The sequence below is a fragment of the Morone saxatilis genome, unplaced genomic scaffold (assembly GCF_004916995.1).
Source record: "Morone saxatilis isolate NCDOM2014 unplaced genomic scaffold, NCSU_SB_2.0 Contig16, whole genome shotgun sequence".
Classification (NCBI taxonomy): Eukaryota; Metazoa; Chordata; class Actinopteri; family Moronidae; genus Morone; species Morone saxatilis.
In genome coordinates, this window is record NW_023339718.1 from 22,827,810 (window position 1) to 22,853,544 (window position 25,735).

Below are 25,735 nucleotides of genomic sequence, written 5' to 3' on the forward strand. Positions count from 1 at the left end.
AAATTTCTCGACGATCTCGAATTAATTTATATCGTTTTTATCTCGGGAACAAAGAGTTTTCCGGTGGTATCTCGCGGAGAATCTCGAGAAAACTTAAGTCGTTATCAACGGGAAAGAGATGGAAGGATAAAAATGTCAAATGAATCAATGGTTCCCTTTAAGCGGCTTCCGTAAACAAATATGTCCCGCCTAAACAGCAGCAATCAATGAACTCCTCTGTTTTAAAAGATCTTAGATCAAATTATGTATTAATTTGACAAAGCGCCGCAATGCAACTGGCGCCGGCACCTTTCCCCCCCTTTAGAATGTTATCCCCCTGCTCCGTAAATCCAGTTTTGGTTTTTTCCTTTCTTATTTGTGTATATGTCGCTTCCACCAAGATGTCTGAGTCAACGCATTTTCCTTGCTTTTGATGCTATGACGTGATAAGTGGATGACAAACCGCCTCCTGCCCACTTCCGGGCCTCACATTGGATGGCCCTTTAGGGCTTCCGTACAGAACCAATGAACACTGTTTTGAACCTTGATATCCTCCATTTGAGTCGCACGCAGACACGAACACAATTCTAAGCTCTTCTCGTTGTCCTTGTTGTCCTTTTTTGTTTTATGCCCTATCTCATATTTGCATCAGTAAATCAAATCGATCAACTATATGATATGTCAGATCGTGGCTATGTCTGTTTAAGAGGACTGTACATGAGAAGTGAATCAAATAACTGTATAATTAACAAACAATTAGTAGTACAATAAGAACGCCATGTAAAATGCTTTTGTAATTAGCGTTAACTTACATGTTAAACCTCCGATCAGATTCCAGCAGAATATACTTTAGAGAGCTGTACTGAACAGTGTATATGATTGTGGAAGTCGAGCCTTATTTAAAAAAAAAAAAAAAAGGGCAAGAGTTGTCAAGTCAAGAGATATGGCGTATTGATGGCTTATCGTTTACTAGAAGGTCAGTGAGTACATGTTATTGAGTTTCCAACTGAGATACAACCTGCCCCAGTTCTTCGAATGTAAAGTTCGGCTGTTGAGCTGTCTCTTGTAAGCTCGGTGAAATATTCTCAGGAACCAGCCTGTAATCGAATGTTTATTTGGGAGAACGTCAGCAGATACAATAATGAGGATGAGTTGAGTGGACCTCTTCTTAAAGGTCCAGTGGTGAAAACATTTAGGAGGTATTCGTGAGTTTGTTTAGAAGAAATGAAATAATGATTCGTTAAGGTATGTTTTCATTCAGTGTTATGTTCAACTTCTTATATCTTGCACTGCGAGGATCTCTCTCTTTGTCTGTTTTTTGTTACCCTAGCGACCGGATGCACAGCTCCTTTCGTAGGTCTACGAGACAGTGTCACGCTGTGGGTGGTCTGTCTGTGTGTTGGCCCGCATGTTTCTACAGCTAGCCCAGAATGGACAAACTAACAACTGGCTCTAGATAGGGCCAATCCACGTTTTGTCATAAAACCTGCTGAAATAGCCGATTGACCTGCCTTTTCCCATGCGCCAGTAGACCAAGTTTTGCTTTTCTGTTCTTTCTCTGAAATATGTCACGTTTATTACAACGCGCCTGGAATCCACCCTATTGGGTTTAATTTACAGCAGGATATGAGTCAGGCAGTGGAAGAGGTTTTCCAGTGATATTTGTTGGAAGCTGTGGTTACTGTTCATTTAAATCTTTAACGTCCAGTCTCCTCTTTCAAAGACGCAATCAGCAAAAGCTCTCTCACCAAAACACGACATCATAGTGTTCCACCCTGCGGCCGTCACAGTCTTGGGAATTTGGAGGCTAGAGCTGATAAATAAGCTTGGTGGTGGATGGAGTTGTTTTTATTTTTTAAAAAGCAAGCAGTGTGGATTTGACCTGGGGGGGGATGGAATGCTTTTGCTTGTTGTACCCCTGTGAAAGGGGGCTTATACTATGCCAGTGCTTCGGTTGAGCGCGTGTGAAGGTGGCTTCACCTGGTGACGTTCTTATGAATTTATGCCATTGCTTATAGTTGGAATCTTACTTGTGTTGCTTTTGTTCAGTCCTGGCTATTGTTATAGGAGCTTTTCAGAGAGTTGGTTAGGACTGCTCGGAGCTGTTTTGACCATGTGCTCGCCATAGTGCACTCCTGTCAAACCTTTCCACCGTCCATTTACGTTGATGTCTGTTCATGCAGATCACTCATCACAGTGTTATGGGGTCCAGCACCGGTGTTGAGGATGACTGAGCATGTGTTGTTAGAACCTGGTGGTTGTTGCTGTTTGACCAAAGTGTAACATCATTTTGGTTGTTCTGTGTTCTTTATCCCCTTTCTTGCTTGATGTTCATATTGGATATTTATGCATTATATAACAAGAGTGACCTGTTTTCATATATCTTTTCGCTGTATAAAACAGCAAAATCCCTATAATACCAAACCCATCACACCCTATGGTACCGGTTTGAACGTCGTGGAGAGACTGACACTTGAGCGTGTCGACCCCTCTTGTGTCCCTTTATCCTCTTAGTGTTTCCCAAGGTAATATGACGTTCAGTGGAGGAAATTGGGTGTATAGTGCTAAACAGATAAGGGCTCGCTGGTACCGGTTTTTTTGGTGAGACTCGTCCAGTCGACGTTTCTTCGTGTAATAACAGGACCCTCTGACTAGTGCTCATCAGTTGCCGTGCGCTCAATGACACCCACAAAGGCATTTTAATCCCTTATTTCTGCAATGGACCCTGTGCTTTAGCATTCAGCTTTTGGCCATTTTCACTGGACGAACAGAAGTGCCACCTCTTCCCACTCATTGGATCTGTGACTGACAGTGGGTGTTTGGTGCACTTGTGTCTGACTTCAGCCTCTATTGCGCTGGAACTGTTTATCCAGTCCAGATAACCCCACCGAAGACACAATAAACGGGGTGTGTCTTCCTCGCCACTTCCCAATGTTGTTTGTGTAACTGGACTTTTATAAATGGAGCTCGCTCTCTAATTCGGTTGGCGAGTGTTGTGGCTTCCTCCTCAGAGGATCTGTATTTTTTATGTCTTGTGGTGTGAGGCTTGGTGAAAAAAAAGGGCCTGAACTAAATGATTTATGATTGGGAGCCCAGCTCACCACATCTTATACATGACCAGTCTCTAGGGTGGAATGCCCTCCTTGGCGCGAGAACGGGCGAAAAGCGCAGGTGAAACGGCAGATAAGATCCATTGCATGCGATGTTAAACCAGCCAGAATGATAATAGCTGGGGTATGATGTAGTCTAGGAATTGGATGGATGTTAGGTTCTTGTTCTCGTGTGAAGAATAAGAAGTAGTTTATTGGTTTAAAGGTTCTAATACGTATTGGCTTTTTCATGGGTAGGCCTGATCTAGGGAGAGTGTACTTTTGAGTTATTGTGTAGTGAGAGTTCTATTTCAGTTTTCATCATGGCAGCTCAGATCTCCGATATTTTGACGTATGGCTGATATTAGCACTGGATCTTGGGATCCCATGCCGGTTTCCATGAATGGCTCCTGTTGATATGCTGGGGCTATTATTAAAGCTTCTTGTATATAAACCTCCTAAGTGGATCAGTATAACCTGTTGTGGCCCCTGCCCCCCCCCTCTCTCCCAGCGCCCCGGGGGAGTACCACGACCTTCTCTGTTCACCACCACTCCTATGTCTCTGCTTCTTTTGTTTTATTGTAATGGCAAGAAATTTTGACAAGGGTGGCAGTTCAGGTGGGGTAGCTGGCGATCACAATGATATGCTAGCATTAAAGAGCCCTAGCAAGGAATGCGTGAAAACAGGGCCCCCCTCTCCCTTCGCCGCCACCAAAAAAAACTGGTTGATGCCCCATGTACCTCGATCTTGCTACTCTCCCCATTTGCGGGCCACGCCTCTAAAGCCCGCCTCATATGCGCAGCTGTATGCTGAGGAGAGGAATGGGTGCTGCAGTCGAAGGGGTGGGGTGGGGGGGCACAGATAGTGGCTGCGTTTGATCTGAAGGTCGCCAGCCCCTTGCTGGTGTTGAGAGATCCTTGGCGGACGAGGCTGGCTCTTATTTAATAACATGAAGGGGAAGCGGACCTTTCTCTCATAATTAGGCCTAATTACCCAGTAGGTGTGGACAGACGGCCCAAGAAGAGACAAACTGCCTTTATCCATGGACTTAGAGTCAGATTACCCCAGAGCTGTCTTATCTGTTACAGGGCCAACAGGAGCCTCAATCTTCCTCTCCTGCCTCTTCCCACTGGCTCCCATATCCAGCTCAGGTATATTAATCAGTCAATCTGATTTATTATGCCCTGTCCACCACACACAAGTTTAATTAGACCTTACCCCGTTCTGTAATGTCTGTGGACAAGTTTAATAAGAAAGTTCCCCCGACCTATTTGGGTATTTATCTATTGCTCAATCACTTTATGGAAGCCTCTTAGGTTCATTAAAACTGCTTGGTAGAGACAATTTCATGTAACTAGTTACTTGTCCTTGAGGGTATTTGACCAGAGCCAAGGTAGCTTTGCATTTACTAGAGATGTTTTCTTGTCAGACTTGAAAAGTGACCGGCTCGATTGTTTGCCTCCCTCTGTTAGCAAGGAACAATTTGAGGGTCCTTGCAAATAGATTTGAGTGACACCCTACCACCGTCTTGTTTGTTTTCAGTGTCTGTCTCTCCCTTCCTGAGCAGCCTGCTTGTTTGTATTTGGGTTTGTGGGTGACTCACTTGCAGCCACCACAACGGACCTATTGTTAGGGGGAAATGCTGATGCCTGGAAAAAAGAAGGAAAAGTCCACCGAGGGAGCAGTGGCAAAGAAAAAGTGGCCATTATATTAATCTTTCAGATACAAGTTTGGTTTTACAGTCCCCAAGTGACATCTACGCCACTGTCCCCAACTTTTGTCTGTGATTGACAGTGAGCTGTGATTGTCATTGGAGAGTCCCTTTCCGCCGCTGGCCTTGAGACAATGGCAGCAGCCAGTTGGAGGCTGCTGCTGTGTCCGTGACTCACAGCTCCATGCAGGCCTGCTGCAAGAGGACAATAAGGGACGCTTAATCCACCTGTTATCAGGGTGAGGCTCACTCTGTCACACTCTCACACAGGCACAGGACTCTGGCTCAGGAATGCAGTCTTACCCACTCATTCACAGGAGGAGCAGCTTAACTGATAGACCCTCACAAAACCTCTGTTGACGGTTTTTGCCATTTTCTTCATACCACACAAAAACAAGTTTGTACAGTTGTAGGCCGAAGAGCTTCCTGTTGTCTTAGTTCAGAGATGAGAGATACCCGATGGTCAGTATATTATGCAAACAGCTATATGCTTTGAACCATGGCAAATATAAAGCATATGGTTTTGGTCATATTTTCTATAGGGAGCATTAAAAAGTGCTCCATTTTCCAAGCATGCAGTGTGTAAATTGATAGTAAAGCCGATGGGTCTGATGGGTTTCCTTGCGGGTCCATCAGACTGCAGTGTTGTGTCCTTAATTAGGCAGGCTGGTCAGGGGTCTCTGTTTCTCCGCTTCACAGATTCACATGGACAATTTAACCACTAACCTCCTGAAATGGGTTGCTCCTGAATGCCTCTGGCTCCAGTTTCAGCGTCTGCTGATTGCAGGGAGCAAGGGTTATGATAAGTAAAAGTGGAGGACGGGGTGATTGTGTGTGTGTGTGGGCTGGTGGTTTGTGGGGTTGTGCTCATTAACTTGACCTAAAACATAAAGCTACCCTGTTTCATATCTGTTCTATTTGAAGCTTGACTCAAGAGATAGTTAGCTTAGCGTAGCATAGAGACAGAAAACGGGGAAACAGCAAGCCTGACTATGTCCACATAGAAGCTCACTTATAAACACACTATGTCTCGTTTGTGGTGGTTTTACAGGGGTTTCTGTGCTGTGCTTATTCTTGGCTAGGGGCTTTAACTTCCTGGAGGCTCTTGCTAGTTGCCTGGCAACATCGCTGCATTGTGCAGAATAAACAAATTAGATTTAGAGGTACTGGTAGGTAGATTTTTAGAGAGAGACAGGCTAGCTGTTTCTCTGTTTCCTCCTCACTTAACTCTCAAAGTTCCTTTGTGTTCATGTGAGCTACTTCCCTTCTGTAACCTTTAGTGGTGTGGTTTGGCTGACTTTGATCTTTTTGGAATAGTCATATTTAGGATTTGTTCTGGCGTAGTAGTGTAGGTGTCTGGGTGAACATGTTATTGCAGATAACCAGGTAGAAACTGTTGCATAACTGAAACAAGCATTGTCACTGATTTATTTCTTATGCAATAGAACATATGAGAAATATCTCACTATTTTGAATGTTACATTATTCATATATGTACATATGATAGTAGATTAAGCCTCTATAAGCCTATATAAAGGCCCTCGTGTCATGCAGAGAAATAAATACTATCATAAATACTCAAAAAATACCATGCTTTCTGGGTAATAACTGTTCTAATTTGAATACACTGTCAGTCACTTTTTGCATGAACAGGTTCAGGGCACCTGTGATTCTAAACATAATAGGCGTTTTAGAAAATGGACTGATAGATGGATATGAGCTACCTGAAGTCACTTACATGTGATTGTGCTGCAGTTTAATGTTGAGGAATCATTTCCTTGCAGCATACTTGTGGTCGGTTGGGTTTCCTCATCTGCCCGGCATACAAACGACATAAAAGCCTGAATAAATGCCTCTGGGACAACGGCTGTTGATCACAAGAACAGTGAGAATCCTGAATCTCCGACTGTTTACTGTAATTAAGCTGTCAGGGCTTGTGATTTATGACGTATTGAGTAAGAGAGGTGTTATCATGTAGACTAGGAGCAGGAAGACGCAGCGAGAGAGAGAGAGAGAGCCAAAGGGTTTGTAGCTACTAACAATAGAGAAAGTACAGACAGTCCATTAAACACAACTGTCTGCTGTGTGGAAGTGAAGGGCTTCAAGGCAAAATGGAGCTACTTTCTGACAGTCTCCTCTCAGTGTTTGTGCAAAAACAAAATGAGTTGATTTTGGATTTTAGGCTGCACTTTTATCTTATTGTATTCCCCTGAAAGAGTCCAATTCACCTGATTTGAATGGAAGTTTTTTCTCATTTATGCTGAAAAAGCGGCACAGTATTGTTTAAAGTTTTTGTTGGCAAAGTACTGACTGGAGCTCAAACTGCAGTTGCCACTTAGCTCACTTTTTCTTGTTGTCTGTTTCAGTGGGTGTCGTGACATGTGCTCGCGGCCTCCTTGCGTCCTTACATTGATTGCACGACCCAGGGATGTCTCGTCCTGCTCCGTCTCCCATCTACACCCTGAGGGGGGCTGGCGGGCCCCTCAACACCCTCCACTTTAGCTGCCATGGAGGGGACACTCCCCTCCTATTTTCTGGGTGAGTCATTTATCTCAACATTTAGAATTTGGACTCTTCGTCCTCCCCAGTGAAGTTTTTTTTTTCTTCCTCTTTTTGTTGGTAGTATTTTAGGAGATTTCACACACAATTTAGTGCTTCGTTTTGTCCATCATGGCTGCTATACTGCATGTCAGAAGTAGATACCAAGCCAACCAATTAGAATGCACTTCAATTTTTAAAACAGTACAGAGTTTGCAGGCCAGCTGTTAAAGCACCACACACCAAAAGCTTCAGTGTTATTTAAGTATTTGTGAGTTTGGACAAAAGGAAATATGTTCATACATTTGGGTGCAGAACACTGTTGACTATACTGCATGAATAATATAAACAGCCTTCATAAAGCATCATGCTGGGTTTTGCAGGTCAGGGAAGGGTGCCATCCATATCTGGAACCTGAACACCAGGAGGCCTGAGAGGATTCTGGAGGGTCATTCTGGAAGCTCGGTCATCTGGGTCAGCACAGTGCAGGCTAGAGATACCCTCATCAGGTGAGGATGGCTGTTCTCTTGGTCTCCTAACTTTCTGATAACATACTCATCCTTCTCTTGCTGTTGCTGTTAGATCATTTGTGAATGCAAAATATTATTTAAGTGTATGCTAAGTATGGAATTTAGGGTTTTCTCTTTAACTAAGCTTTTCAGTGACTAACCAACCTGTGGTGATTAAATAATTTAATAGTCAAATATATTGTCACTCAGGTTTTTAAATATGCTAATAATAAGACTATTAAATAAAAAACTAAAAAAGATTTTTGTTCGTTGGTGGAGCAGTCAGGGACGGGACATGCAGATCTGTCTGTGGGATCTGAGCCAAGGTCGCAGTGAGGTGGTGGACTCTGTGTGGACCGGCAGTGTTGGATTCTGCCAGTGCTCCATGCTGGAGACGAGCCCTGAAAACTACCTGCTGGCCTTCGCTGGACAACAGACAGAGGAGGTAAGGAATGTAAAGTCTAAATAGTCTGCGTGCATTAACCCATTTATAAATTAGCGACCAGTTTATTTTGCAACCTGAGTCTCACACAGTGCATGCTGGGATGTGCTCCAGCCCGTTGCAACCTTGAAAATGATAACTGCATATAAAAAACGGACGCAGGAAAGGTCTCTTTTGAAGTCAAACAAAGCAAACAAAGATTTCAGTGTCTTCTGTGGAGTTTTACTCTTCAGTGTGGACATTAATGGGCTTGTAATAATATTTATAAATAATGATGACATACATAAATGCTTATTTGTTAAATTTGTTCAGGAAGTTCAGGAAGTTCATATGAAAATGCTGCAGTTTTAAATTCAAGAAAAGGACTCCACATAGCCAGTTTAAAACTGATCAATATGTACAAATGGCTCAATATTTTTTATTATTTTTTATTATCATTTATTATTGAGGAGGGTTTTCCATTTTAGTGAGGAGAAATGAATGAGGAACCCTCCTGATCAAAGTGTCCACTGGCACATGTTGTTCTATGTTTCTGTTTATTGGCAGGTGGGAGGTGGGATGGTTAATTGGTCTGACTTTAGTATAAAAAAATGCCAACCTGTATGAACCTGACCAGACTTGCTTGTTGCCAGTTTGCTGGATTGACTTTAAGCGTTCACACATATTTGTGGCTTTTAGTACCATTTAGGAGGTTAGTGGAAAATTGGAGGTCCCACAGAAAGAGATGTTCTCTTACATCAAACCCCTGTCATCTTTTCCTGTTACCACACACTGTGATCGTTTGCATGTGGTCTGATCCATAAATATGAAATGGCTTGAATTCAATCAGGTGGCAAACATAATATTTTTAGCCGTGCGTCAATGAATGTGTCGTGAGTGAGTCAACGTGACATATTGAGCATGCATTTTGCAGCCAGGGAACTGTCAAACGGCAATCTAAACAGCATCATTAACAAACCAGACTTCATGTCATGAGTCAGCATGCACATTGCAAGGACAGGAACTTAATACCAGCCAACAGCTAAATGTCAGTTAATTTTGGCTGTGGCTAGTAACATACCATTCAGTGTATCTGTTTGTCTAAAACAGTAATTAGGTCTGTGAGGGCCTAAGAAAGTGATTTTTATAAAGTAACTCCTGCTGTGGCTGATGAAGGAGTCAACGTGGCCGTTCACAGTTTTAATATTTGAGGGTTAAAAAGAGAATTCCCAAACCTGAAGAGACTGCACAATGGAATGAGATCACAGTTCTGTCTGCACAGCATAGAGCAGTATTGAGCAGTAGTTAATGCTCAATACCTACAAGCCTGTACGGTTTTGTGTGGAGTGAGGGAGGATGGGGTAGAGGGCAGCCCAGCATCTTATATTGCCTCCAGATTCATGTTACTTGCTTCGCTGTGGAGGAGCCACACTTGAAAGGGACGGAGCGGTCACCTGATCCAGCCAAATGTGCCTCTGCTAACCCCCGTCCAGCAGGCCAGGCATCAGGGCGCCTGTGACTCCCAGCACCTCAATAATGCCATTGTCCCAACAGACACAGACAGACAGAAACACACACACACACCCATACAAGGTAGACCAAAACAGGCCACCCACCCCATTCCACAGACATAAGTGTCCAAGACAATTTCTTATCATGTATCCGCAAATAAAACACCCACATAAATGACTCCCCTCAAGAAACAATACATTTGCACTTTGCCACAAAACATGCACAATGGCTTGATTTAGCGCCTCAGGCAATATGAAGACAGGTCAATATTTAGGTATGTAACCAAGAAAACTGAATAATTCCTTCTCAGCTATTTCAGGTGGTTTTACTGTTTACTGCTCACAGTGAGATTGCTGGCAGCAGATTACTGCTGTGGCAGAAACATTAATTAATAGTGTGGGTGTTTTATTTATGGGCAGTGGGATGCCACACAAGAACAGTGATCACCTGAGGCACAGTGCAGTCCTTAAAGGCCCTCTTTGTCAGGCACGCAGAGGTAAACTTGCAGGACAGATGTGGCCTAGTGCTAAAATACAGATCGCTTCCCTTAAAGGGCTGTTTAATCTGAGGCCTAATGAGGATGAATATGCGGATCATCAGTGCGGAGGAAGTCAAAGGAATGAGTTTTGGTAGTGATGTGGGTACACATAACAAAGGCACATGCTTTATCACTGGCTTCATTAGACTGTGTATTTTATCAGAATCAGTGCCAATGTGTGCAGGAAAACACCATTCATGTCACGGGGTCAGGCTTTAGCAGGATTTATTATAGACAGCGGGGCGGCTGCTCTGGACTGATGGATGGTACTGTACTGCTGGTTGGAGGCACTCTGATCTGCGGAGGTCCTGAACCACAATGACATATTCAGGTTGCTGCTTTGTTATGTGAATGCAGAAGACAAACAAATCATGACTCGGCAGACAGCTTGTAGATAAATAAACTGCAATTTACTGTGTAACTATAACTGGCTCACAATAATGAAAATGGCATTGCAATAGAAATAATGAAAACCGATATATTAAAACAAAAATACCTTATGGATATATTGGATAAATTCCTAAAACATGTAAAATAGAAATATGAAAGTCTGCCTGGCAGCTTCAGGTTGTGCTCTCAGAGCTTTGACGGGCAAATGACTCACAGTTTAGCCTAAAAATGTAGCCAGTGGGGATAGTATGAGTAGTTTAGCATGTTGACACCCAAAAATGCACAGAAATCAAGTGAGATGAGGCTGCAGGCTGAATACTACAAGGGAGCAACACCTCAGGGTTAACATACCTAATTTCATTGTCATTGTGAGCATACTGATGTTAACATTCACCTCAAGTTAGGCTGTGTCTAAGTACTGCATCACAGAACTGCTAGAATGTGGAGGTGAATAGGCCAGCTACTTTTTGTGAGTTTTAATTGTCACGTGTTCTCTGCAGATCAAGATTATTGAGCTACCCAGTAAGACCCCAGTCTGCACCCTGGTACCTGATGCTAAGCTGGGGATGGTCATGTGCATCAAACTGTGGCAGGTAAGCACCAGACGTTCCTATCACGTGTCATTTTAACAGAAAGTGTTGCAGTGCTTTTAACTTAACCCCTCAAAAAGTAGCAATTTGTCTCCATCTCAGGTTCAAGGAGTTCACCTTGGCAGCCATTATCAAAAGCAGGAGATTCTCTACCTTCTCTTTCCTCCTTGTTCTAAATGGTACTTTTTCACGACTTACCTGCTTTATTCTGATTGGCCAACAGCCCATTACAAGATGCAATAATAGAAAAGTCAACAAAAATATGAGAGATGTGGCACATGATTTACAGCCCAACATCTTGTCCTGGGCCATTTTTCCAAGCATTTCCTCTCAGCTGGCAGCGAGTTCCAACGCTGTAATTAGAGCGTTTGGAAGGGCCGGGGGTTCACAGCCATATATCAGCCTGCAGCTGTGCATCCAATCTGATGCAAGCAGAAAGTTAGCTTTCTGTTTTGTAAATGCTGTCGAAAGTTTTATTTTCCAGCCATTAACGAGACCCTGTAATTATTTTCATGGTTAATTATTAACATTTTGGGTTTGGGGCTTTAGGGGACAGAGTGGGGTTTCAGACTTATGCAAGACTGTGGATGGTTTGAACAAATTTTATGATCTGTTACAGTTTACAGGCAACAGAAATCAAAACACAGCTTATCATTTTAAAGCCAGAGTGAGGCAAATTGCTGGCCTGTGCGCATTCAGTCCTGTATTCCTGTAATACTAATTAGAGTTACTTTAATAGCTACAAAAACCATAAAGGTGACATTGTGTTTGTGAAGTTATTATAGAGACATGAAGGCAAGTTAGAGTCTCACAGTGCATGCTGACATTGTGTTTGTGTTTTTCTTTGTCTCCCTTTGATTTCACTGTTACACCCTCCTTTCATCATCTGATTTATGAACCAATGCTGGTTCAGCGTTGAGTGCCAGGAAACATAATGATCAATTATATCATTATAAATTATATAATATCATTGTAATACAGCACAGGCAGCTGTCTGACTTCAAAGCCGAATGGCCCAGGTGATTCTAAATCATTTCAGGCTGATTCCTTTCAAGGCCTCGGCATGTTCATCTGTTACGCTGACTGAGCGACTCGTGTGTGTGTGTGTGTGTGTGCGTGTGCGTGTGCATGCGCATGTGTGGGTGTGCGTGTGTTAACCCTCTTTCAAACACACAACTCTACCCACAGACAGAATGAAAGAATGTCTGTCAGTCATAAGAAGAAAAAATGTTCATGTTGTCTTTCACATCAGATGCTCATATGCTACCCACTGTTTCCTTAACCTCTCACAGCAGGAGGCAACAGCTGACACCCTCACCCCTCTCTCCACCCTGTCTCTCTCTATCACGCACACGCACCAGGGAGAAGCCACTGACAATGATCTCCACTCTGTCTTCCCTCTCACCATCCCTCCTTCTCTTCTTCCCACCGTTGAGATGAGAAGTGATTATCCTCCATTATTTTCAAGACAGACTCACCAACAGATTTATTGTCGGGCCTTTAAGCCCTCTCTGCCGGAGTTTATGGAAAAGATTAAACGCAGTGTTAAACTGCACTTTCTTCTCAATTCAGCTTCCCTTCAGCAAAATCCCACCCAGCCCTGAGTTCATACGCTGGGATATGTCTTAAAGGTGACAGAGCTATCTGATTTCTCTGAATCTGCTTGGCTGTGAAGCGATGAACAATACGGGCAAACGTGGAGGAGGAAAGTGCCTCCACATGTGGGTTTGACGTGTGCAGGGACGTAGGGCTTGGCCAGGGGGACAGTATTGATGTATGATGTGCAATGCTTTTAATGTGAACAGAGGCTGGCGGGGAAAAGGAAATGTTCCTATACAGATATCCATCACTCTCAGCTCATCACCTTGCTGCCTCGTGGCCATGACATCATAGTGGACCAGGACAAAAACCGGAGGAAACGATTGGTTCCTTATGTTGAAGCAGTGCCTGCCTGAGGCCTGTGGCGGCCACATCAGCAAACAAGCTGTTGGTCTCTGAGTCGTTCATGGTTTTGGAAGGACTTACCACATAAGGAAATGACATGGAAGTGTTTGCTAAATATACAATAACTTTGGAATTGTCACATACTTCTCTCTAATTGCATTTAGATTTTATTTATTTGTGTTTTTTATTGCATAAGTTTATTTGACAGCGATGGTGCTCATTAATCAACAGAGAAAATACTGTTAGTGAGCCAGAATTAGCCTAAAAGCCTAATATTCAGCTGTTGTCCTAGGCCAGATGTTAGAAGGGGACCCTTGAAATTAAATAATACGACTTGTCCTTTAAAATTCATATATACAATGTAATAGATATACACTAAATAGTACAGCACACGTCCACCAATAAATACTGCCACAGTGCAACACATGGCAGTTAGCTACAGTCCATACAAAACAATAATATAAATAACATAAACCTTTGATCACTCACTTGGAGACTAGAAGTTGTCCAGCATGTGTGCCTCATGGAGGCCTCTACTACTTATTTTTTGGCCAAATTTAAGCTAATACATAACAGGCTATATATGAGCATTTGCCTTTCAAAAGGGCTGTAAATGAATACAGGGCTACTGTAACAGCAGTACAGTACTTTGGAGGTAATGATTTGACTCAATTAAAAATTCTTTTTTGGCGTGCAAAACAGTAATTTTCTTTCTTCGGCTGCTCAGAAGACATTGTGCAATACACAGACTGGCTGGATTCAACAAATACAAATTAAACCTTTGCAGCTGCATTTTTAACAATTTCAAGTTAAATCGTGGCTTTCTGTAATTAATCAAGATGCCTGGTCATGCACACTGAAAACTAGTGAAATCTAATATGTTGCATATGTAAAATATTGCAGTAGAATTTTAGTTTAATGCTGTTCAAGGGCTCCTAATGAACAACGAATTTAGAAGCATCTAGGGCATAATAGACTATTGACTGATTGACTGAGAGATAATGAAATTAAGAAGGAGGTTTTGTATAAATTAGAAATTGCAAGAAATAGAGCTGCAACGATTAGGCAATCAAGCACTGTAACTTTTTTGATGATCGATTCACCCTTTAGGCCATTTTTCAAAGATAGGATGCCAAACATCACCTAGTTCCATATTCTCAACTGTAAGGGTCTGCAGCTTTTCTTTGTTTTGTTTATTCCTGAGTTTGGCACTGCTGGTCCGACAAAACAAGCTATTGATAGATGAGACCTTGGTCTCTGGAAAATTGTGATCGATTGTGTGTTTATAGACCAAACTGTTAATGGATTATTCAAGGAATAATAAGCAAATGAATAAACATAATCTTTACTTTTAGCCCTAGCAGATAAACTTTAATATGGAGATACATTTTTAGCTTGCAGTGAATGTTTTTTCAGCCGAAAACTCTGAGGACCTACACCTGCAGCAAATATAGTCATGTTGTCTCTATTTGATAGTGCTTGTTTAGTGCCGCCATAGGGTCTATCTGTACTTTCTGTAGCCTCAGCAGCAGGGGTATTTTAAGCCTTTTAAACCTCTCCAATATTTTAGAAGAATACAAGAACTAAGAAAACAAAAACTTGATGTGCAAAAGGCCATGAAGTCTTGCATGTCCTACAGTTGCTGATGACCTAACTGGACCATGGTGGTCTGAACCGACAGCCTGAGCGACCAACAGACTGGACACAGATCTATAAAAAAGGGCTTTCAGTTTGCAGGCTTGAATGGTTGCATTGTTAATTATAGTAATGATGATTTTATGTTGTTTACACATTACTGCGCTCCATAAGTACAGAAAGAAACGGCACACAGGTTGAGGCCTAACTAGTAGGCAATCTAGAGAAGATCCAGCTTCACTACTCTCTCCTCTTCAACCAGCTTCCATCCATCTGTCTTTCCAGCTGTTCTGTAGTGATGAATCTGCTCCCAGAGCCCCAGCCCCACTCCAGCAGAGAGCCCTCTTGTAGAAAGGCCTGTGGAGGATATAATGAATTAGGTGTCTACCCAGGGTTCCCCGACCTCCGACCCATGACATCATCAATCAAGGAGGTCCTACACTTAAGTGAAACGGTGGGCCCCAAGCCTGGAACGCTTAGCCTGGGCCCTGCCGGCAAGCAGGGGCCACTGATTTTCACTTGTTTTTATTTGTTTTCATAATCCCTTCGTGTTCGTCCTCGCTGATGTGTTTGGAAGGAATACAAGACTCTGTCTATAATTTGTTTATAGCTGGAAGAAGAGAAATATAGAGCGTTAAGTGAGAAGAGGACTTGAAGATGGATGAAAAAATGGCAGACATGGCCCCCTCGCACATATGGAAAAAATTTCTTTCCCTCCTTGCTTCTGCAGGGCACAGTGCTTTTGCTGGAGGCCTGATGGTATTTTTAAAGCAAAGGCACAAGTCAGGATGAAGTGTATATCTGTGCTGTGTGTTCATAGGTCTTCTGAAATGTATTGTGCTGTTCCTCCGGCCAGTGTAAAGTCTTGGAAAAGTTTAAATCGTTGTTTGGATAACACCTCAGGCATATGTGGAAGTGAAGGGGAGTGTTCTATTTAGCGAGAGGCACGGCACTTTATATTTCTCCACAGTGGAATTGTGGGATTTTTGGGAAAGCAGGATGGAGGTTAGATGTCACCCATTGTCCCCCCCTCCCCCTTCTCTTCTCGCTCTCCTTTAGGTCCTTCCTTTCTTTCCTCTGCCATTTCTAAAAATATATGAAGTCCAAGGTTTTTATCAGTTCACCTCTATGTTTCACATTCACAGAGAGGATTTACAAGCTCACTGTATACCTCCACACAACCTCGATCCTACACACTTATGTAAAAGAAGCTAGCTAGCACAGAGAGGTTATTATTTATTTATTATTTTTAAATGTTATACAGCTTATTTTTCTCTTCTTATATGCATAGAAATACATTCTGTGCTTGGGGCAGGTTGCTCTTTATATACCATAAAACCTAAACTGGCACTATTTAAGGTAGTGCTGGTTTAGGTTTTGCATCTGATGCCTGTTTGTGCACCTGGTTTCATTTCATTTCACATGATTTAAAAGATTTATTGTGATGGTTTCGCCAGTTGTAAACATTGGGGCTGGATCTGTAATGTCCTAGGGTGAAATGGGGATGAAATAAGACTATAGTGTGTTTTTTGTTTATTACTTTGTTTTAGTATGTGAGCATTAGTTGATTTATTGATTAGTTCAAATGAATGCATATTAATAATTTAATATTAATAATTAACTTCCGTTTCTCTGTTTTGTATAATTGTATAGTGATTTGGGGGAGGTTTCAGCAGTTGTTTATACACAAGCTCTGGCAAACTATAATGGCCATTTTTCTGACACTTGATAGACTAAATGATAAAAAAAAAAATCCTTTATCAATGTTATAATATATAACATTTTAAGTAATTTCGTTTTGTTTGTTTAAATAAACAATAAATATTTTCCTGTGTTAAAATGTAGAATTTGCAGTAATATTACTGATAAGCTATAGTTTAAACAATGCACTGCATTACTGTAAGATAGCAAATTTTGTCATTATAGTGTAAAAGGTGTCATTAAAAGGTTGTGTATAACTCAACAATAGAAGTAGAGCATACTTTGTCAAAAAGAAAGATGAATAATATAAAATATACCACATATACAAAAAAATAACTAAATAACAGTCAAAACTATGTGGTTAATGAATTTGAGTTTTAAGTTATTTAAATAAACCAAGTTTTAAGAGGAAAAATAAGTTTTGCCATCTGATAGCTCAGTATATGTATCAGGGCCAGCAGCGAGGCCTGTGGCTCAGTAATATAGATGAGGAGCAAAGTGAAGAGTGGTGTAATGGAGTGCTGGAAAGAGAGAGCAGCAGGCTGACGAATGGAGCCCACGGCGTCTTTCCGAGTGTCAGCGGGAGCTTCCAGGATGATAACCTCTGCTCCGCTCAGCTTCCACCGTCGCGCGGTGGTTTCTGTGGTTTTTACTACGCAGCTCTCATCTGACGTCTTACAGCACACTCCTCTTTGTGTTCTCTCTTCCCATCTCGCTGTCCCTCCTCCTTTCTCTTATCGTTCCTCTCTCACTTCCAGCCAGACTCTGGGCCCGGACCTCTCCTGTTGGCTGGATACGAGGACGGTTCCCTGTTGCTGTGGGATGTAACCCAGAGGTCCAAGCTGAGTCAAGCCAAAGCCCACCCTGAGCCTGTCATGTGCCTGACCTTTGACACCGAGCGTCTGAGGGGCATATCGGGCTCTTCTGAGAAGAAACTCTCCTCCTGGATGCTGGACAGACAGAACAACCTGCAGGTCAGCAGAGGACAGGCTTAGAGTGGATAATGTTGTCTAATCCAGTGGTTCCAAACTTTCTGTGTCAGCTCTGTCTGTGGTGATCACTAATGTACCCCTCCATCGATACCACCCAAATATGTTCATTATAATTTTTAATTTTTAATTCATTTTTTAATTCATTTTTAATTTTAAACTGGTTGTTATTTAACACTATAAGCTGGACATTTAAACCATTTATTTATCTACTTATTTCTAACATTTATCCATTATTTTGTTTTTTTCACCATTTTCAACGCTTTAAGCTGACCTTTTAATTTTTTATCTATACTTACAGCTATCTGTTTATTAATTACTTTTAGCAGTATATTTTTATCCATTACTAATTCCCTTTTTTTTTTTTTTTTTACTTTTCTTGCAATTCAATTGCATGTAGTGTTTAGATGTTACTCAATGTGTGGATATATATATTTTTTTTTATCAAATCATAATACTTCTTTTTCCAAATTAGTTGTAGTTATTGTGGTTGTGCAATTGTACACACTTTTCCAGGCCCATCTTGGCAATTCCAAAAATATCTTCTGGGGTAAACTACACCAAGTTAGGTAACCATTATAATGTACAACTCCCCGCCTACTAACTAATTGTTGCACAAGAGAGTCAGCTGAATGCCATAAAATATTAGAGAAAGGTAATGGTGGAGGTGGGAAGAGAGGAGCATTCCCTTTCTCCAGGCTCTCTTGGAAAACATCAGGGGCCAAAGAGGAAGAGGCTCAGCAGGGCTTCGGGGGCCATAAATCAGCTGCTGGTTACACAGCGTTGGCAGGGCCAGGGGCCAAGGGCCGGGCTGGGGCTGTCACTCCAGACTCAAACCACCCACACACACACACACAGACATATAGTCACACATTACGCTTGAATAACATATATAGACGCATCACAAAATGTAATTTTACTTTTTATTGTGTAGTAATAAATAGAAAAATGTAGCAGTTAAAAAAAGCAACAAATATAACATTGCTGACACCAGGATACTATGGAGATGCATACTTACCTTACAGTACATACAGGTTCTCACACACACACATAAATACTTTGGAGTGGATGCACTAAAGGCCATACCAGAGCATCCTCTGCCACACCAAAAGAGATCACATCAGCTTTGTACCATAATTCATTTTACATAACAGCCAATGCTTCAGAGACTTAACGCCTCATTTGAAGCTATATTTTCTCTTGATTTCATGAGCAAAAGGGAATGCTCCCATTTTGCAGCCAACCGCCATGAATCAGAGCAGAAAGGAACCTGAGGCTGATATAGTACACTCCGGCACAGTGAAGGGGTATTATTCTTTCCAAGGCTTTTTACAAATGAATGCTTGAATTAGAAATATTTGCAAAGCCCCATTTTTTTCACCCTGAAAATGCGTCTAGAAAAACACTACGAAGGAGTTGATTCAATATACCAAAAACAGGAGGAGAGTGGTTATTTGGTTTATTTTGCTCAAGCAACAAAATATTGATTCAGCATGTAATCCAGGATGAGGATGACAGGAAAAAAGCACAAGGAGAGGGAAAAGATCCAACAGGGGCTTTTAAATTATCCTGAAGTGCAGCTCAGTGTGACGTCCAGACAGCTATCCTCAGTTCTTCCCACAAAAGTATTTTTGTGTGGCAGCAGTAAGGGGGCGGGAGGACCTGCTGGGTGGCGGACCCGGGCCTCGGGTCCTGACGGACGACCCGTGAGAGGTAATAAAAATATCAAAACCTCGGAGGCCCCTTAACTAAACAAAAAACACATCTGCAGTAAAGGGAACAGTAGTTCACAGTGGGAGGCTGCAATAAAGGCTGAGGAGACTATAAGTGCCACAGCATCCCACTTCCCACAAATTACCCCTGCGATACAGTCCAGTGTAGTGGAACTGGCTGGCAAGGAAGATAGATGCTTTTTGTGAAATGGAGGGGAAACTGGATGTGACACAACACAGTGCAGTTATGATTTAGTGAAGCTGAAAGGCTGTGAAGTGAGCTTATCAAGCCCAGATAAAGACAGATAGCCTCAGGAATGGAGGTTAATGTATTACACATGGCTCCCAGAGGCCTTTATCTCCTGTTTGACCTGGCTGGCCTGATATCTTTTCATAGCAATGAGGCATCATCTTCAGCCTGTTTTCTCCTTTCCTTCTAGCGTACATTTCTGGGAATGTTGTAAGGGGGAGACTATGAGGGCGTGGCTGTTGGGGCTTACAAGCTGTTAAGCCAGATGGACATATATTTAGGCGGACGCTCAAATGCATTGACAAGTGCAGTGACGGGTTCCTCCAGGACAAAGAGAAAGACAGAGGTCGCAGACTGGAAAAAGAGAAAGCGAGTATAGACAGAGGAAGATTAGCAGTGTAAATCAAGCATGGCTGACAGCAAGCTATTTCTGAGGCTGATGACAGTTCTCTACAGGTGGAACTCCTGCCTCTCATCTTAACTACTTCATCTACATGCTGCCTTCTGTGAACGCTTGCACCCGTTCAGCCAGACCTGACCTGAGTTATAGGTCAGGTCATATCACACCCAAGCTCAGTCTGCCATTGGACAGATGTATGCATGAGCTGCTGTCATAAAATGATTGCCCTCCCCATCCTCTTCTCTCTTTTCTGAATGGGTCTGCTCACCTGTTTGACACATCCATCTCCTGTCAGCTGGAGCCAAGCTCTGACAGGCAAGGTGACAAAAGGCTGTAATCTCCCCGCTGCTGAGTGTGATTCAGGGACAGGGTGTGTCAGAAATACCTGCGAAAAGCCTCCCAGCCGCTAGGCTCGAGTGAGTGAGCGATGATGGGAAGTTTCAGTAGACGAGCGTGAACGCCAAGATCCGTGCCAAGACCGAGGGGAGAGACGGGGCGAAAAGTGGAGCAAGGCTTGAGTGAGATCTGCCAAGTGGACGCTCCTTTTGAACGTCTCCTCCGTCGGTGAGACACTACAAAAGAGGACCCTGAAGTACGAGTTTGTGTTGGATCTGTCGTAGGCCGCATAAGTCTAGTGGGCCCAGCTGCTGAGCAGAGCTGGTAGCCTCCTGACAGCTGAGAAATCTGGCATTGATACAGCAAACCTGCTGTGTGTGTGTGTGTGTGTGTCTGCATGCTGTAACACAGGCAAGGAAGGAGTGTTCAAACAAAGAAATGATGAAGCCCAAAGAGGAGTTCTGTCTCTGATGAGATAGTAAGGAAGCAGGGGGAAGAAAAATGAGGCGGCAAACAAAATGAGCCAAGACTCCCCGGTTAGAGCTAATGGATTTCATTACAGATTGAGACCTGGTTAATGGCTGCGCTGAAGCCAGCAGCACTTTCTTGGTATTCATTCAGCAGTGATGTGACTCTGCAGCAAGAACAGTATTGCTGCTGCTAGAGAACATGGAATAAAAATGACAGCACAATTTAGAAAATGCCCCTTTTAAGAACAAAGAGAGTTAGTCCGAATATTGAGAAATAACATTGTCAAGGGGCGAATTGTCTTTTTTATTATGCATTAATTTTCTCATTGTTTTCTCAATGAATGGATAAGTAATTTTGTCTATAAAATCATCATGTTTTCCCAGTCCAAGGGGACAACGTCAGATTGTCTTGCCTTACCAACAGTCTGAAATCCAAAGATAATCAATTTATAATCATAGAAGATTGTTACCGCTATCATGTCTGTATGGTAAATATGAAGAAGATGGTTAGCTTAGCTTAGTACAAAGACTCGTAATGGGAAAATGGGTAGGCTGACGTCAAAGTATTACACTAGAAATTGACTTTATTATTTGAATGATTAATCGGTTATCAAAATGATTGGCGATTCATTTTCTGATTAATCATTTCGTCGACCCAACTCTGATGTTATTATTATATTATGTCCAAAAATCTGTTTTTCATGTGCTGCAGTGTAAAGCAAACATGGGCAGATGCTGTGAATTAATAAAACTAATACTTTCTGGCAGCAACTAAAATTTATTTTATGATTCATTAATTTGATTCATGTCGGAAAATAGTGGAAAATGTAGATCACAATCTTCTAGGCCCCAAAGTGATGCCTTCAAATGTGTTTTGTCAATTTACAATGATATAAAACAGAATTTTTTGGAATTTAAAAGATTGATTGAATTTCAAAAAAGTTGGTTATTACTTTTTTGTTGATCAAGTAATAATTTTGCATTGTTTTAGCTCTATTACCATCCAGCACCACACAGAGTAAAACACTGATCACAAGCAGCTCAGGGAACTAGCACATGATCACCATTAATTTAAAGTTATAGCGCGGGCCGACCTTTTTTCTCACCACTTTTCTTTCTACTTTCTCAGACTGTAGAAAGTAAAAACAATTAGCCAGTCAGCCACGCTGAATGACCATTACCGCACCATTAGCCATTTACTACTTACAATTGACCCTTTAATGAAACAAATGCCTTTTTCCTGACACAAACTATGGGAAGCAAAACAAACAAAAACAGACACTTAAACCCATCATTATCAGGCCTCTAATGCAAACCAGATGGAGAGAGGCAGGGGCATACCAACTTCTTGAGGTAATAACAAAGCTCCAAACAATCTTTCACCCCCTGGGTTTCTTTGTATCAGTGTATCTGGCGTGTTTGGTCTAACCAACTACACTCCGTGGTACCAGCGATGATGGTTTGATTAACAAAGAAATAAAAAGAAATCACATCACTGCCTGTTCTGAACTTAGCTTTCTCGCTCTGTTTTGATCAATGACATTCCTCCCTGCTCCCTCTCTCCCTTGCATTCCACTTTATCCACTTGGGCTATGAGTACCTGGCTTATATCTTCCACATGCAGCTTGTGGATGGTTCCTGCCCGGAACAGGAGCATGCAGATAAATTCTCCACCGTCTCCTCCCAACCAAAGGCCATTAGTCTCCCTAGACACAACTTATGAAGTCAATTTTACGCTGTCCTGTTTGATTTCAGCTCCCATATCCAGATGTTTGTGTCCCATCTGCAGGTCCAGCAGAGATCCCTAGCCCGCAGGAAGAGCACGTTCGCTCCCCAGGAATGCCCACCACAGCAGGCCCTTCAGATAGTGATCTTAGCCACCATTCATTATAATATGTCAGAATGTTGCCCCTTTAGAGAGATTGATACAGTCCGTGGGACACTGTAGATCACAGGGAGAGGGAGCTGTGGCTAATCTTAAGCAGGCAGACGTTACAACAGTGTATTTATCGGGTCCCTTCTCTCGCTGACCAGACCTTTCAGTGTGAATGTAATTCATCAGAGGCGTTTAAAGCAACAAGGCCTCTGCAAACAAGTATTTCAGCGAGATAGTCTCTGTTGCAAACTGTGACAAAGGTAACTCAAGCCCAGTCGTGCTTCCAGAATAGGCCTCCCTAACTCCAAACCAAATAGTGGGACGCAGAGAGATTTGCTCGCAGCCCTCGTGCCATAATGTTTTATGGCCGATGATTGAGTCCCAAGAGTCTACAGCCAGGTTCAACAGATATCCAACCTCACACTTGGACCTCAGTCATCAGATCAGCTGATAGTCTCTCCCCTTCGGTGTTTGTGTTGGCCTCAGTTTCCTAGACGGCAGTGATTAATCGTCTTACTGACCTAATTAGTTTGTCTGATTATTTTTGTCTCCTTATTTGCATGAACAATAAATTAATTTGGTTTTAAATTTCTCTGACACCACAAAGAAACTACTACTCAGCGTCCTTGGCCTTTGCATATGGAAGTGTTTGTAATACATGTAAAAGTACATGGTTCTAACCCGCAAACACCTGCTAAAATCCTTTTCCTCTTTGTGGTTTTACAGCTCCAGGACTGTGTGACGCTGGTCAACCCTGGGGTTTCCCAGCTGTGTATCAGGGGGGACGGTAAGCTTCTGGCGTCAGCTGGCTGGGACCATCGGGTGCGGGTGTTTGGGTGGAAGAAGCTGCGGCCGCTGGCTGTGCTTCAGTACCACACTGACATGGTGCAAAGCGTTGCCTTCTCTGACCATCAGGACCCCAGACAAAGACTGCTGGCTGGCGGGTCCAAGGACCAGCGGATAAGCCTGTGGTCAATATACAACCAGGGAGCTGACACTGGCTGAGCCTTTGAGCTTTGGGAAGATATATGGACTTTTAATCAATACTGTCTTAACCCTAATTTGCACTGATGGTGGTGTGACCCAAAATGGTGTCAGTGGCCAAAAATCAATGGCTCAATATCTAGATATATGGACTATTATACCTGTCTCTTGATATCGAGGTCTTGCATTAATGTCGCCATCTAGCAGTAAGCGATATTGAAGCATGCATAAATAACAATGGCTTAATAAATGTTTTGTTATTATTTCACCTGAGCTATAAAAATACAGTAGTAAAATAAGGGAAATACATTTATGTGACACACTGCAAGTTGTTTGCATTCATAAAAACAGTAGCATCCGCAAGGAAGCTAACTTAACTTTAGTGACATCTGGATCTAGAAACCTGGTGAATAAAGCGCCTGTTGTCCATATCGGTATGAGTTCAAATTCATCCCACACGACGAGCCACCCCTTTTCTTTTTTTATTAGCTAATGTGCCTCACATTACGGTAAACAATGCATCCTGCTGCAGGATTCCTGAGAATAGACACTGGTCAAATATGCTGCGCAGCGTAATATCCTGAATAAGAACTGGTGTTTGAACTCAATCATAGCTGATTATATTTAGTTCATATTATAAACTAAAATTACATTAACTACTGCATTAGTAGCCTATGTTTACAGACTCATTGTACCATTTTTTCCAATAACAAATCCAAATGCCATTCCTCAAACAATGTGTACACTTAACATCTGAAGTAAAAAAGTCAATATTTGTAATATAATAAGTACAAATGCTTAACTCTGGGTTTGGGACTACTATTCATGTTATTTGTTTTTTTACACAGCCTATGTCTTACATATTGTACATTTTCTTTAATAAGGTTTTTTCATGTAGCAGTCATGAATGCATCTACATGCACAAAGTACATGAGAGTATAGATTTCTGCCCACCAGTATGACTGCTGTTGGAGACTGTGACATTAACTGCAGGACAATAATGAGTGTGCAATTAATGTGAAGATCATAAAACGGAAAGTTAGACAGAGGCCTCATTATCACAACATAATTCAGTATTTCTAGTGTGTAAAAAAATATACACCTTCAAATATTTATAGACACAGTCCATCTTAAAATGTGAGGCCAATTAAAATATCTGCTATATTTGAAATAGTTCATTAGGACTTTTGTAGCCCTCTGTTTGCTAAAGCCTTTTGTGAGGTTCTGTGCAGCTATGTGATTGTGTTGACTTATCTGATGGGAGTTTTGCTCCAGTGGATTTGAATTTGAGGTATACGACGCACCTGAGCAGCTATGTAATCTCGTGTTGTTATTCTAGCAGGTCTTGGCTTAACACAGGCCCTCCAGCCTGACCTGAGCAGTATTTGTCAAACAAGGTTAATCACAGCAGGGGCATAAAGAACAGAGAGCTGTTGGTTTAGTGGAGGTGCTGATCTGCAGATGCTCTCCTTGGTCCAGAATTATCTGTTTAGGAGCTGATTTTGTTTTCCTTAACAAGTATCAACTCTTAGTAAATCAAAAAGATCAGAAAGAATGAGGAACTCTACATTAACTGCTAAAGAATTTAAGAGAAGTAGTTTAAATAAAACCATTGTTAACTCCTGCATTTACTCCATCCGTAATGCTAAATACAGATGTCTTTTTTAAGAAACTGACATTTGTCATGAACAAGGCCAAGGGTCTTGTTGTGAAAGTCCCAGGGAAGATAGAGAGGTGTTGTTTTTCTGTCCACTGTCTCTAATAATATTTCTGTGTGTCAATGAGCAGCATGGGAGCCTGTCTGTTACAACACCGTGCCGAGAGCCCAGGGGCCGGGGCTTCAAGCATTAGACGTTCTGCTTAATAAAGGCTTTGTCTCCTGGGATGACCTCAAGTTGAGAAGCTCATCATGCTGTACAGGAAAGGTCTGAGAAATCAAAGGGCCAGACTAGCATAATGGCCACGAATCATTAGCGAACAGAGGAAAGACAAGGTCATTCGCTAGACAAGCTCCCTTGCTGTGACGCTACTGGAAAAAAGAGTGTGTAACTGCAGGTTTTGTTTGTTTTCTTTCTTATATTCAAATGTATGTTTTGGATGTTTGTACTTGTTGAAAACCCTCTGATGTAATTTTAAAAAAATACATGGAATAAGACCTTT

The 25,735-nt window shown here is 42.1% G+C and overlaps 1 protein-coding gene across 1 annotated transcript in view; it reads left to right on the plus strand.

Annotated features, from left to right (window-relative positions):
- Positions 1-25,735, plus strand: part of gnb1l (guanine nucleotide binding protein (G protein), beta polypeptide 1-like) — a 29,254-nt gene extending 3,519 nt beyond the window's left edge. The window contains exons 2-7 of the mRNA XM_035658936.1: positions 7,147-7,318; positions 7,702-7,827; positions 8,110-8,272; positions 11,189-11,281; positions 17,317-17,532; positions 23,318-25,735. Coding sequence (XP_035514829.1) covers positions 7,209-7,318; positions 7,702-7,827; positions 8,110-8,272; positions 11,189-11,281; positions 17,317-17,532; positions 23,318-23,596 — 987 coding nt within the window. The 5' untranslated portion in view covers positions 7,147-7,208 and the 3' untranslated portion in view covers positions 23,597-25,735. The remainder of the gene's footprint in view (positions 1-7,146; positions 7,319-7,701; positions 7,828-8,109; positions 8,273-11,188; positions 11,282-17,316; positions 17,533-23,317) is intronic.